Source organism: Mus pahari, unplaced genomic scaffold, assembly GCF_900095145.1.
Source record: "Mus pahari unplaced genomic scaffold, PAHARI_EIJ_v1.1 scaffold_7442_1, whole genome shotgun sequence".
Lineage (NCBI taxonomy): Eukaryota > Metazoa > Chordata > Mammalia > Rodentia > Muridae > Mus > Mus pahari.
In genome coordinates, this window is record NW_018393572.1 from 37,288 (window position 1) to 54,208 (window position 16,921).

The 16,921-nt window shown below is 39.9% G+C and overlaps 1 protein-coding gene across 1 annotated transcript in view; it reads left to right on the forward strand.

The window, feature by feature from the left end:
* Positions 1-6,496, forward strand: part of LOC110315612 (carcinoembryonic antigen-related cell adhesion molecule 3-like) — a 7,124-nt gene extending 628 nt beyond the window's left edge. The window contains exons 2-4 of the mRNA XM_021189627.1: positions 659-1,018; positions 2,134-2,493; positions 6,361-6,496. Coding sequence (XP_021045286.1) covers positions 659-1,018; positions 2,134-2,493; positions 6,361-6,368 — 728 coding nt within the window. The 3' untranslated portion in view covers positions 6,369-6,496. The remainder of the gene's footprint in view (positions 1-658; positions 1,019-2,133; positions 2,494-6,360) is intronic.
* Positions 6,497-16,921: the final 10,425 nt, after the last annotated feature.

Here is a 16,921-nt window from a genome sequence, read left to right on the forward strand (position 1 = left end):
TATATATATATATATATATATATATATATATATATATATATATATATGCATTCACCTTCCCCACACATACAAACTACACCACACTCCTGTACAGAATGTGTCATTAGTTTCTATTTTAGCATTTTGCAAATGTACTCCTGGATAGGCATATCCCTGAAACATGCATTCTCCCACTCATCCAAAGGTATTCAAGCCTTTATCATTTCTGGACATTCTAAAGATGTCAGGCTCATCTTGGTTCTAATACAGCCCTAGTCTTGGGGATAGTAGGTTAGACCAGAAAGACAATATAGAAGTAGAATCAGAGAACTCGGACCAAAGAGAGAACACAGAAAAAAAGCAAGTGAAGATTTCTAGAGTAAGAGGTAACAGGAAACATTATCTCAGCCCAAGTACTCTGAATAAAGGCAGGAAGCTGAAGGCAGTGTGTGGAATCCTTAAGATAACAAAAGAGAGAGTTCCATGCCAAGAATGAAACAGATTCAGGGCCATGATGGAGTATTGGAGGTTATGTTACCCAACCCTTCCAAATACAAAGGTGCTACTCTCACATACCAACTTAGGCTGTGTCATGAGCTGTCCACTCAGGATACAGATCTCAATCTTTCATCAAATACAGAGGTCCCAATGTTCATGTATTTTCTCTCCTCCCTTCTAGTCTCCCTTTTAACATGCTGGCTGCATCCCACTACTTCTCAGCTCACCATTAAATCAGTGCCTCCCATTGCTGTTGAAGGGGAAAATGTTCTTCTGTTTGTGCATAACCTGCCAAAGAATGTTAAAGCCTTTTCCTGGTACTCAGGAGTTGCACCATTCAAGTGTTGTGAAATTGCAAGTCATATGATAGCTACCAATTTTACTGTAATGGGACTTGCACACAGTGGTAGAGAGACAGTACTCAACAATGGATCTCTGTTAATCAAGAGTGTTACCAGAAAAGACTCAGGATACTACACTCTTCGAACACTTGATTCAACATCAAGACCTGAAATAATACGTGCAGAATTCTTTGTACACCGTAAGTCAATTTTTTGTAAACTCTGTTGTTGGGTGGGGCTCAGTCCATTGTACATTCAGAGGAGTGTAGAGCCTGAACTGTATCAACCTTCCCTCTGAATTGTATCTCCATGTAGTTGTAGGAGGATCTTGTACAGGACACACATTTTGGAGACAAACTTTCATAGACCAGAATCCCTCACTTGACTGTACATGCAAAGAGGTGTACTTGTGCTGAGTAACTCAGACAATGATGTCAGCCTCAACCCAGACCCTTAGGCCTCTTACCATGAACCTGCACCTGAGTTGAGGAAGAGATGAGGAAACTAGGGGATTTTCCATGACCTTGGATCCAGACCTCTGTGCCAGACTCAGCTCAGAGTGAGGGAGGACAGCAGGGCTGATTTCAGAGTGACACGACTCAGGGGCACTGTTGGAGGTAGAGGTGTTCTTAAAGGAGGAAGAACAGAGCAAACACCAAAGACTGTGATGATGCCTTCTTAATCTCCAAGCAAATGTACACAAGGTGGCAAGAAATCCTGCTACAAATGCCTACATCAGTCCCTATCCCTGTGCGGGAGGTTAGCTGAGCAATTGTCTAGAGTCTCTTGGAGAGGATAACAGCTTCAGATGAGACTCAGAGTTTTTGTTTGTGACATGAGATGAGAAGACACAGCAAGGTAGATGGCACCTCAGAATCTGGAAGCTCTAGTGAACATGAAATGGTAAGATGAGGAGATAAAAATTACATTGTTCATTTACAAAGTTCAATAATTATCTTGGCAAGTATACTCTGAAGACTAGTGTCCCTACCTATGACAATATGACTCTTCAATTGAAAAGCAAATCATGGGATGACTCTGGATATGGATACTTGCTGTCATCCCTGATGACCTGAGTTCAATCTTCTTATCCCAAATGGTAGAAGGAGAGAAATCAGTCACACAAGCTGTCCTCTGGCCTACACATAGATACTGTGGCATGTACCCATCAAGTAGGATAGACACACCCTCACACACACACAACAAGGCAGACTGATGGACACACCTGCTCATGACTCAGAGATATTTCTTTCCACCAAATGCAGAATAACCACTTTTGAGGACTTCTTTCTATTTCTTTTGTCTTTTTATCTAGGCCCACTATTAGGCTACAAGAAGCATCGTACCCCTTCTCAACTCACAATTCGTTTGGTGCCACTTAGGGTTGAAGAAAACATCAATATTTTTCTGTGGGTTTTTAATCTGTCAGAGAAGCTTCAAGCCTTTGCCTGGCACAAAGGTGTACTTCCACTTGAACATTTGAAGATAGCAAGCCATTCATTCCTCACCAATTCAACCACTCTGGGGTATGCATATTCTGACAGAGTGAAAGTACGCAATGATGGGTCCCTGCTTCTCTTCAATGTCAAGAAGAAAGACACAGGACTTTATACCCTACGAACAATATCTGTTGATTTGATATCAGAATGGGCCATTATTGACCTCCAAGTGAACAGTAAGTGACACTTTGTGACTCCTGGGTGAAGGTGGGGTTTATTCTTCTCGGTATACCTAAGACAATGAGGATTGTACTGTACCTTTCTCCCCTCTTTACTGTGTACTCTCACTTGTATTTTGGCTTTTAGTAAAAGACACACATCATGGGAGTAAACCAAAATACATCAAAAACCTTGACCTTAATGGAACCTGTAGACAGTAGTATGGTAACTCAGTCCAATGATGTCAACCTCAGCTCAGATTCTCTGGGCCCTCACGCTGAGCATGGCACTAAGCTTTGTGACATTGCTTAAATTTCACTACCTGATATAGGTGACTGAAGCAATGTTTCACTCTGCATCTGGTCTTGGATCATGTGGAACAACCCAGTATCTGTCATGGAAATCATGATTAGGCTAGGTCTTGTGGGCATCTCCTTTTCCTGAGTTTCAGAATGAACAGACAGCTGTTAAGAATGGCCATGCAGCATAATGTCTGTCCTGATATTCCTAAGACTTTATAGGAAAGTTTGTATCCCCAAGGAAAAATACATCCTTTTGGCTACTGCTTGTCCTTAGGAGTTCAGCTTAGGGAATTCTCTTCTTTTTTATTGGATATTTTCTTTATTTAGATTTCAAATGTTATCCCCTTTCCTGGATTCCCCTCCAAAAAGCACCCTCACCCTACCCTCTCCCCCCTCCCATTACCAACCCACCCACTCTCCCTTTCTGGCCCTGGCATTTCCCCACACTGTGGCATACAGCCTTCCTAGTACAAAGGGTTTCTCTTCCGATTGATGTCTGATTAGGCCATCCTCTGCTGCATATGCAACTGGAGCTATGAGTCTCACCATGTGTGCTCTTTGGTTGGTAGTTTAGTTCCTGGGAGCTCTGTGGGTACTGATTAGTTCATAATGTTGTTCCTCCTATTGGTTTACAAACCCATAGCTCCTTGGATCCTATCTCTAGCTCATTCACTGGAAATCCTATACTCAGTGTAATGGATGTCTTTGAGCATCCACCTCTGTATTTGTGAGGCACTGGCAGAACCTCTCAGGAGAGAGCTATATCAGGCTCCTGCCATCAAGCACTGGTTGGCATCCACAACAGCGTCTGGGTTTGGTGATTGTAAATGGGATGGATTTCCAGGTGAGGCAGTCTCTAGATGGTCATTTCTTCAGTCTCCACTCCACACTTTCTCTGTAACACTTTCCATGGCTGTTTTCCCCTCCTTCTAAGATGGATAGAAGTATTCACATTATGACCTTCCTTATTCTTTAGTTTCATGTGGTTTGTGAATTGTATCTTGGGTATTCTAAGATTCTGGGCTTCTGGGGTAATATCCACTTATCAGTGTGTGTATATCATGTATGGGTTTTTTGTGATTAGGTTACCTTAATCAGGATGATTTATGCCAGTTACATCCATTTTTTGTGATTAGGTTAACTTAATCAGGATGATATGCCAGTCCCATCCATTTGCCTATGGATTTCATAAATTCATTGTTTTAAACAGTACATTGTATAAATGTACCACATTTTCTGTATCAATTCTTCTGATGAGGGAATTGTCTTCTGTAGGCAAATAATAACATGCAGCCCTGATTTTAACAGCTCCTCAGTCTCAAGTTTAGGACATTTATAATATTTGAATTTCACGTATAGACAGGAAAATGATGTTACCATGTGTACTACTGTAGGGAATCTCAGAGATATTAAAGACACCAGTTGAATAAAGGCTGCACAGCCTATGGGTGGCCTATCAGAAGTACAAGATGACAGTGTTTAGGCACATGCCCAACTAACCTACCCTATGAGGCCTTATAAACTATACATGGATCAGAGGAATGCTGTGGGTTCAGAAATTTTCACCTTAGGCATCAGTGTCTCACAGGGAGATTCTGATCCAGGCAGTGGAAGTAAGAAATTGACAGTCACTTTTGACATTGTAATGAAGCCTTATTTAATTCTGAATGTCTGCTCCACCCTAATTCTCCTACTACAATGCCTTGGGCTTCAGATCATAGATTTCCTAGAGTGGTGGATTCACTCCTTTTGAACCAAAGGGAGACGGTTTTGCCTTATCCCTCTATCAAGATCCTGCAAGGCACAGGGTCTAGTGTGCAGCTAAAGCAATACTTTCATGATGAATGAAGAAAGAAATGAGTAATGAATGGACAAATGGGTGGTGGTAGATTGGTTGATGAAGGGATGGTGCGAGTAGATGAATGTGTTTGTGAACTGGATGTCTTAGAACCCTTTCAAAGATTAAAAATTGCACCTAGAGTTCTAGTATATCTGACAGTGCCCACACCATCCTGGATGATATGAATGTTGCCCCATTTCTCTGACGTATTCTTCATCCACTTGGAAACACAACTGCATGAGCATCCTAAGGATGCTGTTGTATGTAGCAGTTCTGAGAGTGACACTCCTCATTGTAGTCATTTAGAAATTGCTCCTTGTAGTCTTGGGAATCATTTTAATTCCAATTTTCATTCATACTTCTACTATTATTCCTCCTTTCCTGCCACTCATCCCCTGTTCCTTAATTCAGGAAGGCATGTTTCTGCACTGCCCAGTTCACCAATCCACTTACTTTCCTACCTCAATTGCTGCCATTCCTGGTTACTGATATCAGAAGAAAAATCCTTTCCTCTTAGGCTCCATAATATGCCCAAACCCTATACAAAAGTCCAAAAGATACACACACACACACACACACACACACACACACACACACACACAGAGAGAGAGAGAGAGAGAGAGAGAGAGAGTTAAGGAGTCCCCCTTGTGTTTCCTTTCTCTATGTATCTTGACTTCTGTGGTTTTGGTGTGTGTACTAAGCCAAGAGACAGAAAGAACAGCATCGTCCAACTCTGTATCAACTACCCAGAGGCTACAGGGTAGAAGGACAAGGCTGCCAGCCCCCAAAGTCTTTATTGTTCCTCTGTTTCAAGTTTGATGACATCACCATAATGTGGATAACAGTCCTCCTGTGGCTTATGGAACTTTCCAAGAAGAAAATAACACAAACTGTGCTGTCTAATGGCTTTATCATATGTACCTACACCTCATATTGTCACACTGACTCAAGGTGGCTCCTGCGATCCAGTGGTATGATCTAAAACTCCAGACATGATCTGGAAATATTTGATGCAACTTGCTTTGTGATTCCTGGGTCTTAGGAAGAGGATGAAAGAAAGCCTCTTGCACACTACGGTTGGTCCTGTCACTCTATGCTTTACTATTAATGTAGGCCAGGATAGACTTCTTCTAAATAGTCTCTAACCATGATATTTGACACTGTTGTAAAGTTTTGGTTGTTTCTAATTTTAAAAAGTAACGAAACCTTACACTCACATGCACCCTCTGTCCAGTGCTGTCACCAACAAGACTCACACACAAGTTTCCCTCTGTTCATAGATTCACCAGCTTCAAGCCAATTTGTAATGTTTACATTTAATCAAAATGGGACCCCACAGCACTGAAATTGTTCTAAGGCCTTTCTGTACTCTCAAAAAATAACCCTTGCAGAAATTCATCTTATCTCCTTGTTGTACCTAACAATTTTGCATATTATAGCCTGCTTGGCATAAAGGAAGACAATGTAAAGCTATTCATATCTCTCTGTTCATTAGATGATTGAAACAATGAACTCCCATATAAAAAGGGAATCTCCCCAGGGATTTCATAATGAGAGAAGTAAGATGCCCTAGTCAAAAGGGAACTATCTCTTTGGAAAGAGATTTCACCTTATTGCACCACACTATAGGATGGGATTGAACCCAGACAATGATGAATTTGGGTAAGTGTGTTTATATCTTGGTTGGGACTTCTTATATCTACTTATCATTGGTTTTCTATTTTAAGGTTCACTCAAGTTAGCACCTTGAAGCCAGGCTTCAGATAATCAAAGAAGAAGATGTAAACTATGGCCATCAAAGAATTGAAGAAGAAAGGCAAATACGTGCATTACTTCTACTCTTACTCTCTACTCTGAATAGCTTTCTGCTTACCTGCATTTTTCAGTTCTTCTAATTGCCTTATTAAGGATTGGTGGCTGATCCCAGCTTGATATTCATGATTAGAACCCAGCCAAGTTCAGTTACAACATGGAGAAATTTCCTGCAACCATTTCCTATTGGTGGAAATAGCCATTTCTCAAAAGTTCCAAAATGTGCCAGTGTCTCCCAATGTAAAGCAGCTCCCACTCTTTCACTGTTTAAGGCTCCTGGCTTTGGTAAGGCTGATACGTAGTTAAGCCAAGGATGTTTCAAGCTTGTGTTTCTGCTAAATGATGTTTGTTCTTGATAGATGATCCAACTTCTCTGTCTTGCTTTCAAGCACTGAAGCCACAATCCTGTGCATGGCACACTTTATTCATAAGGCTTCCATAAGGTTTTAGACTTACACAAATATTCATTTTCAGTAGCATATAGATTTTCATCACTGTTTCTCTCTCTTTATTGAATTCTCAAATATCCTGTTTTGATTCCTTAATTCATTGACATTTTATGCTTTCTTGAAATTAATTTATCAGTTAATCTGTCTCCCTTTTGATTTATTTGGATATTCATAGTCATTCTTTATTTGTTTTGAGATGCTCTCTCTCTCTCTCTCTCTCTCTCTCTCTCTATATATATATATATATATATATATATATATATATANACACACACACACACACACACACACACACACACACACACACATCTTGAGCTGTCTTTTAATTCACTAGGCTGGCCTTGAAATTACAGAGATCTGTTTGCATCTGTCTCCCCAGTGCTGCAGGGAAGGGCAAAGACTGATAGAGCATGCACAACTGTGTCCAGCTCACTTTGATATTTTTGTGTTGAATTGTGTCTACTTCCCTATTGTTGGAAGGCATGACTTTTAGATAGGTGATTCTTGGATGACTCATTACTTTGGTTTTCATGTTCCCTGCTAGTTAAATTCTTTTCTGATTTTTCCTTATTATTGAGAACTTTATACCTGTGCATGATGATATGTGATCTTACATATCTCAATTTTTCTCATGAAAATCTTCCCATATTTCCCTATTATATCCCTTTTCCAACTATATGTCTTTCCCTTGGACAATATACACTTCCATCAAAAGAATGAAGATAAAATATTTCTTCTTTATGAAGATGTCATCTTATTATTATGATTTTGGTGGAATAGTTTGTTGTTATAGAATTAATAACAAATTTAATCCCTAGCACTTCCCTGACAGTATAATATTATGTGTTTACTGATAGTGTTGTTTTGACTTCCAGCATCCTTCCATAAGTTCCCAGGAGCCTCTTCTTGGAGCCTCTTATAACACTCTGTGATCCTTTGGGATGTTGGGCTGTAGTTCCTGGATACACTGAATTTCCCATCACAGATCATGCTTTGAGTATTGTTCTCACATAATACAGAGAATTTTTTATTTGGTGACCTCGTATCCCATATCCTGAGGGAATTTTTTACCCTTAGGATGTTTGTTTCTCAATGATAAGAGAACACTGACATTTTCAGGGTACTATGGTCATAGCAAGATTAATGCATCACTCAACCCTCATCTTTCTGCAGCAAATGGTGATTAACACAGAAACCCATACCTGGCCAATGTGTAGAAAATAAGAGACTGCAGGATGCTTAGTCTTAAATAGGACATCAAAATCATGATCCTCCTCCCAAGGCTGAGGGTCTGTTGCAAAAGAGGGAATGGATAGATTCCATGAGACAAAGATGATGGATGACTAGTCATCACAGCGAGGCTCACAGCTGTGCTGCCATTGCCTCTTACATGAGTTGCTGCAGACTGGTCATGGGTTTCCATGTTCCTGTGATACATAATTTACTGCATCACCTTTCCAGCCCCTCATTACTTGTGCAACTACAAAGTATTCCAGTGTTGGATAACCCTCTTCCATCAGTCCTTTTGGTTGTATCCTCAGTACAGCTCTTATGAACCGAGCTGTTCCAGAAGTTCTGTTTCACATGTCTGTATAGGTGCATGGTTTCCTTTTTTAAGACACATACCTCAGATAGAGTTGTGAGCCATGTGACACACAAAATGATGTTTTCTAGACAAAACTAGAAAACTTCACATTTGAACTTACAGTGGTTTTGATTTTCACTTGCACGAGAGTCATGAAAATTCAATACAGGCAAAAAACCAGCATAGAGGGAGTGTATGGATGTGGTAAATATGAATTCCTACCAGGAGTTGAGGATCTATTGATAACAGATTCAGGGAAAAGAATTAATTTCATTTAAGGGTGTGATAAATTGACCATGTTTCAGTAGAAGGTAACATATCCGAGAATATGTGGGCAGCTGTTTGGACTTGATGAGTTTAAAATAATGAGAACAAAGTTGGCTGTGTTTGAAGAAAAGGTGGGGCTGGGAGTCACAGAAGGGGATGAATGCAAAGTACAAATCATAAAATTCTAAAGAAATAATAAGAATATTCTCTATGTCCTAAAATAAAAATTATGCCTGTAACCTAAAGGTAACTGTGATTCTAACGTTGCCATTTTATAATTTTTTTATAATTTTGCACACAGTATCACAATTTTTTATGGTGTGGATCAAGTCACTTTTATGTGCCAAACACAAAGTTATTTCTCATGAATGCTTGTATTTCATTTTGTAAAAATGCAATTAAGTATTTCTCTTGTCTATTGATTTAAATTACTCCTGGTTTAAAACTATTGCTCTAAAATACTGATTTACACACTGTAAGGTACACACACATAAGAGCATACACACAGGCACACAAATGAAGACATAGCATACAAACACAATAAAATTATAATTAGAGAAAATAAAGCAATGTACTTTTTGGCTTTTAAGCCTCCTCTCATATCTCTTATGACTTGTGAGAGTTGCAATGGCTAATTATTTTTATGAACATGCCTTGGTTTGGAAGTGTAAGAAATGGTATTGACTCGTGAGCCCCAAGACGAAGTTCTAAGCCCAAAGTCAAAGTGCAGGGCATAAGAGACAAACAAAGGAAACAGAGGATGAGGGAGAAGAGGAAGGGGACATGGATAGGGAGAAGAAAGGACAAAGGATTGTCTCTGTATAAAAAGAGATATTGCAATCTATAAAGCTATAAGGAAAAACTGTGTTATAATATGGTTTATTTGGTCAGGTTAATTAGGAAAGGTAAGTGAGGGGGAGTTGATTGCTGGACTTCGATACTTTAATAGCTGGTCTTTCAAAGTCAGCCTCGGGAAGAGGATGTGGTCAAAAAAGGGAACAGATCCTGGTGACTAACTTTAGAAATATAATATGATTATTTTTAGTAAGGCAGAGGGAAATGTAGAGAAGGGTGATGCCTGATAGAGCCATGTTTGCAATGATTTAACTGGCCAAGGTCCCAGGAAATTGTGGTACACCTCATATGTATCTATGAGGACATTTCAGCAGAAAATTAATTGATAGAACTGACATACCATGAATGTGATTATCCCATGGGTCAAGGACTAAGACTGAATAAAAGTATGGTGGTTTGAATAAATATGGTGGCCATAGACTTATGTATTGCTCATATGGAGTGGCACTATTGGAGGGTTTGGCCATGTTGGAGTGGGTGTGGCCTTGTAGAAAGTGTGTCACTGTGGAGGTATGTCTGAGGTCTCATATATGTTCAAGCTGTTCCCAGTGCTACGGACAATTCCTGCTGTCTATGGATCAACTGTAGAACTCTCAGTCCTTTCCTCAGTACCATATCTGCCTGCATGGTGCCATGCTTCCCACCATGATGATCATAAACCTCTGGAACTTCAAGTCAGTCCCAGTAAAGTCTTTTTCCTTTATAAGAGTTGCTATGGTTGGTGCTCCTTTTCTGCCAGGGGAGAGCTTGTCTGCCAGGGGAGAGCTCGACACCGGGACTCAGGTGACATCACCATTTTCTCTCTGGTGACTTTCTAAGGCAGGACCAGCCAGGAGTGCACAGGACACAGAGGAGGCAGAGCAGCTGGGACAGTGTTCTTACTACCTCCATCTAAACCTAGGAGGTCAGGCTGTTCCACAGCCCTCTGTGCATTGGTCTTGCCAGGAGAGAGCTGGTCTCCCTGGAGGGCTGACACAGGCTTACAGAACCACAAGAAGAACAAGCTCCAGTCAGAGACAGCAAGAACATCTAACACCAGAGATTACCACATGGTAAAAGGCAAACACAAAGAATATTACTAAACAGAAACCAAGACTACTTGCTGTCATCAGAAACCAGTACTCCCAAAACAGCAAGTTATGTATACCCCAACACATCAGAAAAGCAAATTTTGGACTTAAAATCATATCTTATGATGCTGATAGAGGGTTTTAAGAAGGACAATTTTAACTCCCTTAAAGAAACACAGGAGACCAGAGGTAAACAGGTAGAAGCCCTTAAAGAAGAAACACAAAAATCCCTTAGAGAATTACAGGAAAATACAACCAAATAGGTGAAGAAATTGAAAAACACTGTCCAGGATCTAAAAATGGAAGTAGAAAAAAAAAAAGAAATCACAAAGGGAGACAACTATGGAAATAGAGAACCTAGGAGAGAAGTCAGGAGCTATAGATGCAGGAATAACCAACAGAATAAAAGAGATAGAAGAGAGAATCTCAGATGCAGAAGATACCATAGAAATCATTGACAAAACAACCAAAGAAAATGCAAAATGCAAAAGGATCCTAACCCAAAACATCCCGGAAATCCAGGCCACAATGAGAAGACCAAATCTAAGGATAGTAGGTACAAAAGAGAGTGAAGATTTCCAACTTAACGGGCCAGTAAATATCTTCAACAAAATTATAGAAGAAAACTTCCCTAATCTAAAGAAAGAGATGCCCATGAACAAATAAGAACCCTACAGAACTCCAAATAGTTTGGACCAGGAAAGAAATTCTGACCATCACATAATAATCAAAACACCAAATGCACAAAATGAAAGAATATTAAAAGCAGTAAGGGGAAGAGGTCAAGTAACATAAAAGGGCAGTCCTACCAGAATTACACAACACTTCTAGCCAGAGACTATGAGAGCCAGAAGATCTTGGGCAAATGTCATACAGACGCTAAGAGAATACAAATGCCAGCCCAGGCTATTATACTCAACAAAACTCTCAATTACCATAGATGGAGAAAACAAGATATTCCATGACAAAACCAAATCTATACAATATCTTTCCACAAATTTAGCACTTCAAAGGATAATAAATGTAAAACTCCAACACAATGATGGAAACTATACCCTAGAAAAAGGAAGAAAGTAATATTTCAACAAACCTAAAAGAAGAGAGCCACATGAACAGGATTCCAACTCTAACAACAAAAATAACAGAAAGCAACAACTACCTTTCCTTAATACCTTTTAAAATCAATGGACTCAGTTCCACAATAAAAATACATAGACTAACAGACTGTTTAAGTAAACAGGACACATTTTGCTGCATAGAGGAAACCCACCTTAGTGATTAATACGGACACTATCTCAGAGTAAAAGGCTGAATAACAACTTCCCAAGAAAATGGTCCAAACAAACAAGCAGAGTAGCCATTCTAATATCGAATAAAATAGGCTTTCAACCTAAAATTGTCAAAAAAGATAAGGAGAGACACTTCATACTCATCAAACCTAAAATCTACCAAGAAGAACAATCAATGCTGAACATCTATGCTCCAAATTCAAGGGCATTCACATTAATAAATGAAACTTTAAAAGTCAAAGAACACATTGTACCTCACACTATAATAGTGGGGGATTTCAACATACTACTCTCAGCATTGGATAGATAATGGAAAGAGACATTAAATAGAGACTCAGTGGAACTAACAGAAGTATAAAACAAATGGATTTAAGAGATATCTCTAGAATATTTTATCCTAAAACTAAAGAATATACATTTTTTTCAGCACATCATGGTACCTTCTCATCAACTGACCATATACTCAGTATGTCAAAAAGTATGTCTCAACAGATAAAGGAAGATTGAAATAATCCCATGCATATTATCAGATCACCACGGACTAAGGCTCATCTTCAATAACAACATAAACCATAGAAATCACACATACAATCAGAAGCTGAGAGACTCAATGATTACTTGGTTAAGGAATAAATTAAGAAATAAATTAAAGGCTTTTTAGAGTTTAATGAAAATGTAGCCACATCATACCCAAACTTCTGAGAAACAATATATAAACAGACTGAGAAAGAAATTATGGAGAAACCCCCCTCACAGTAATGAAGAATATTATAAAATTCATTGGTGTGACTCTAAGTAAACAAGTGAAATATCTGTATGATAAGAACTTCAAGTCTCTGAAGAAACAATCTGAAGAATTCAGAAGGTGGAAAGATCTCCCATGCTCATGGATTGGCAGGATTAATATAGTAAAAATGGCCATCTTGATGAAAGCAATCTACAGATTCAATGCAATCTCCATCAAAATTACAAAGCAATTCTTCACTGAGTTAGAGAGGGCAATTTGCAAATTCATCTGGAATAACTAAAACAGGACAGCAAAAAGTATTCTCAACAATAAAATAATTTCTGATGCATTCACCATCCCTGACCTTAAGCTGTACTACAAAGCAATTGTGATAAAAACTGCATGTTCTGGTACAGTGACAGACAGGTAGATCAATGGAATAGAATTGAAGACCCAGAAATTAATCCACATACCTTTTGTCATCTGATCTTTGACAAAGGAGCTAAAATCATCCAGTGAAGAAAAGACAGCATTTTCAAAAAATACTGATGGCCCAACTGGAAGTTATCATGTAGAAGAATGCGAATTGATCCATTCATTCTCCTTGTACAAAGGTCAAGCACAAATGGATGAAGGACCTCCACATAATACCAGAGACACTCAAACTTACAGAGAAGAAAGTAGGGAAGAGCCTTGAACATAAGGGCACGGGGGAAAATTCCTGAAAATGTACACCAGTGGCTTGTACTGTAAGATCAAGAATTGATAAATGGTACCTCATAAAATTGCAAAGCTTATCTAAGGCAAAGGAAACTCTCAATAAGTCCAAAAGGCAACCAACACATTGGGAAATTATCTTTACCAGTTCATTGATGGTGGTATTGCAAGTTGGTACAATTACTCTGGAAATCATTTTGGTGGTTCCTCAGAAAATTAGACATAGTACTACAGGAAAATCCAGCAATAACACTGCTGGGCATATACCCAGAAGATGTTCCAAAGTATAATAAAGACACACACTCCACTATGTTCATAGCAGCCTTATGTATAATAGCCAGAAGCTGGAAAGAACCCAGATTTCCCTCAACAGAGGAATGGGTATATAAAATGGGGTATATTTACACAATGAAGTATGATGCAGCTATTAAAAACAATTAATTTATGAAAATCTTTTTTTTTTTTTAGGTTTTTCAAGACAGGGTTTCTCTGTGTAGCCCTGGATGTCCTGGAACGCACTTTGTAGACCAGGCTGGCCTTGAACTCAGAAATCCGCCTGCCTCTGCCTCCCGAGTGCTGGGATTAAAGGCGTGCGCCACCACGCCCGGCGAATTTATGAAATTCTTAAGCAAATGGATATATATAGAGGATGTCATCCTGAGTGAGGTAACCCAATCACAAAAGGACACATATGACATAAACTCACTGATAAGTGGATATTAGACCAGAAGCTCGGGATACCCAAGATATAATTTGCAAAACACATGAAACTCAAGAACAAGAAAGACAAAAGTGTGCATACTTTGATCCTTCAAAGAATGTGGACCAAAATACCCATGGAAGGAGTTACAGAGACAATGTGTGGAGTAGAGATGGAAGAAATGACCATCCAGAGACTGCCCTACCTGGGAATCCATCCCATATACAACCATCAAACCCAGAAACTATTTTGGATGCCAATAAGAGTTTGCTGATAGTGTCCTGATGTAGCTGTCTCCTAAGAGACTCTGTCAGTACCTGCCAAATACAGAAGTGGATGCTCACAGCCATCCATTGGACTGAAGACATGATACCCAGTGGAGGAGCTAGAGAAAGGACAGAAGGAGCTGAAGGGGTTTGCCACCCCATAGGAGGAACAACAATAAGAACCAACCAGTACCCCCAGAGCTCCCAGTGACTAAACCACCAGCCAAAGGGTACACGTGGAGGAAACCATATCTCCAGCTGCATATGTAGCTGAGAATGGCCTTACGGTACATCAATGGGAATAGAGGCCCTTGGTCTTGTGAAAGGTCAGTGCTCCAGTGTAGCGAATGCCAGGACAGAGAAGCAGGAGTAGGTGGGTTAGTGAGCAAGGGGAAAGGGAATGGGATAGGAGGTGTTTTGGAGGGAAAATGAGGAAAGGGCATAATATTTGCAATGTAAATAAAGAAAACATCTAATAAAAATGACTACATAGAGAATGGAAATAAACTTTAATCAGAAAAAAATAAATAGTTGCCATGATCATGGTGTCCTTTCACAGCAGTGAAACCTAAATTAAGACAGTGGAAGTAGATAGCTGAAGGAAGGCAGCTTTCATGACTCAATTTCTATGAAGTGATTTCCTGGCTTTTACCTCATTTTTTCAGTATATCAAGAGTCATGATTCTTCTAAGACCTAGGGTTCCTGTTCTTATTGTTCCTGTTCAGCAAGTAATACTTGTACTAAAATTCCCTTTATTAAACAAAGCATATATTCAAATATAGTGTCCACACATACACATCAATCAGTTTTCCTGTCTAACACCTTAGTCCTCTTCTAGTATCCACATCTAAGATAACTTGCTTCTTTGGGTATTTTTATTTTTGCTGTAAAGAGACACCATGACCATGGTAGCCCTTATAAAGGAATACAATTAATTGTGGATGGCTTATTGATTAGGAGTTTTAGTCAATTATCATCCTGAATGGAAGCATGGCAGTATGTAGGCAGACATGGTGCTGGAAAAGGAACTGAGAGTTCTACATCTTGATCTTGGGCAGGAAGGAGAGAATGTCCCAATGGGCACAGCTTGAGGATATATGAAACCTCAAAGCCCACCTCCACCATGATATACTTCCTCCCCACCTACTCCAACAAGGCCACACCTCCAAATAATGCCACTCTCTGTGGGTCAAGTATTCAAACACATGAGTTTCTGGGAGGCATTTTTATTCAAACTGCTATGACAAGTTTAAGTGTTGTTGCATGAGTGACTTTTTTTATCCATGTAATAAGACACCATGACCATGGCAACTCAGAAGGTAAAGTATTTAACTGGATTCCTGAAGGTTAGATTTTATGATGGTGGAGTGTAATCATGGCAACAGGAACAATTCACATCACAAACAGTAAGGAGAGGGCAGAGAGCACACTGGCAATAACACAAGTTTTCTGAAACTTCAAAGACCATCCCCAAGTGACAACCTTGTCCAAGACCACACCTCCTGACCCTTGCTAAACTGTTTACCAACTGGAGATCAAATATTTAAATTGGGGAGGCATCTCATTCAAACTACCATAGTTGCCAATACACATTTTTCATTCCCAAGTTTAATTAATGCTAAAATATAAAATAATTGGTTCTGGAGAGATGGCTTAGTGTTTATGAGCACTGGATGCTACTGCAGAAAACCAATGTTCAATTGCCAGTGCCTGTAGATCTGGGGAGCTGTGGATCCATGGGGAGCAGTTTTGGAGTAAGAGTGCGGTCAACACATGTCAAAAACATGTATAGTTTGTCCTTTATTCAGCAGGAGTAGGATCAGTTCCCCCACAGCCCCAGGCATGCATATCCTGGTGCACATAGGCCTGTGATCTCACCTTTGCCCATGGGAGGAGATCATGAAGCCCAGTAGCCAGGCTAAACTTCTTTTTACATTATAAGGTAATGTCCAATGGTACCTGGAGTTCCTCCTTATGCAAATAAGGCAGCCCCAGCGCCCCAGCCCCAGAAAAGGGTGTACAATCACTCCAGTAGCCACATCTCACCCACTAAAGGTTTAAAAGAGCATTTGTTCTCCACTAAAATAAGCCTTCTTACTGAAGCTGCCGCTGAGAGTATTTTCTTGCCATGTTCACTGCTGCCTAAGGTTGCCCAACTTCCAGCTGTCACACCTCAATTCTTTTTGCAGGATCCATCAGTTGTGATTTGTTCTGAACAAAATAAAATAAAGGGGGCATGGGTGCCCAGGGAAAAGGGGATAGGAAAAATATGCCCCCGCCCCGCCAGAGTTTCCCTATTCTCTGGTCAGTCAGGCGTGGGGAGACTGCCAGGCGCTTTCCATTTGGCCCCAGGTGGACATTGCCTCTGACTCATGTGGCTGGGGGTGGAGAAGGGGCAACCCCAACAGGGACCCCTTGGGGCTACCTTGCTAGCACCCCAGGGTTGCAGGACAGAGGGAATAGGGAAGAAGTTCCCAACACTGACCAGAGTGTACAGCAGGCCTTTATGGAGCAGAGCATAAACTCTATGGTTTAAGAGCTTTATTATAGAAATGCAGGGGAAAG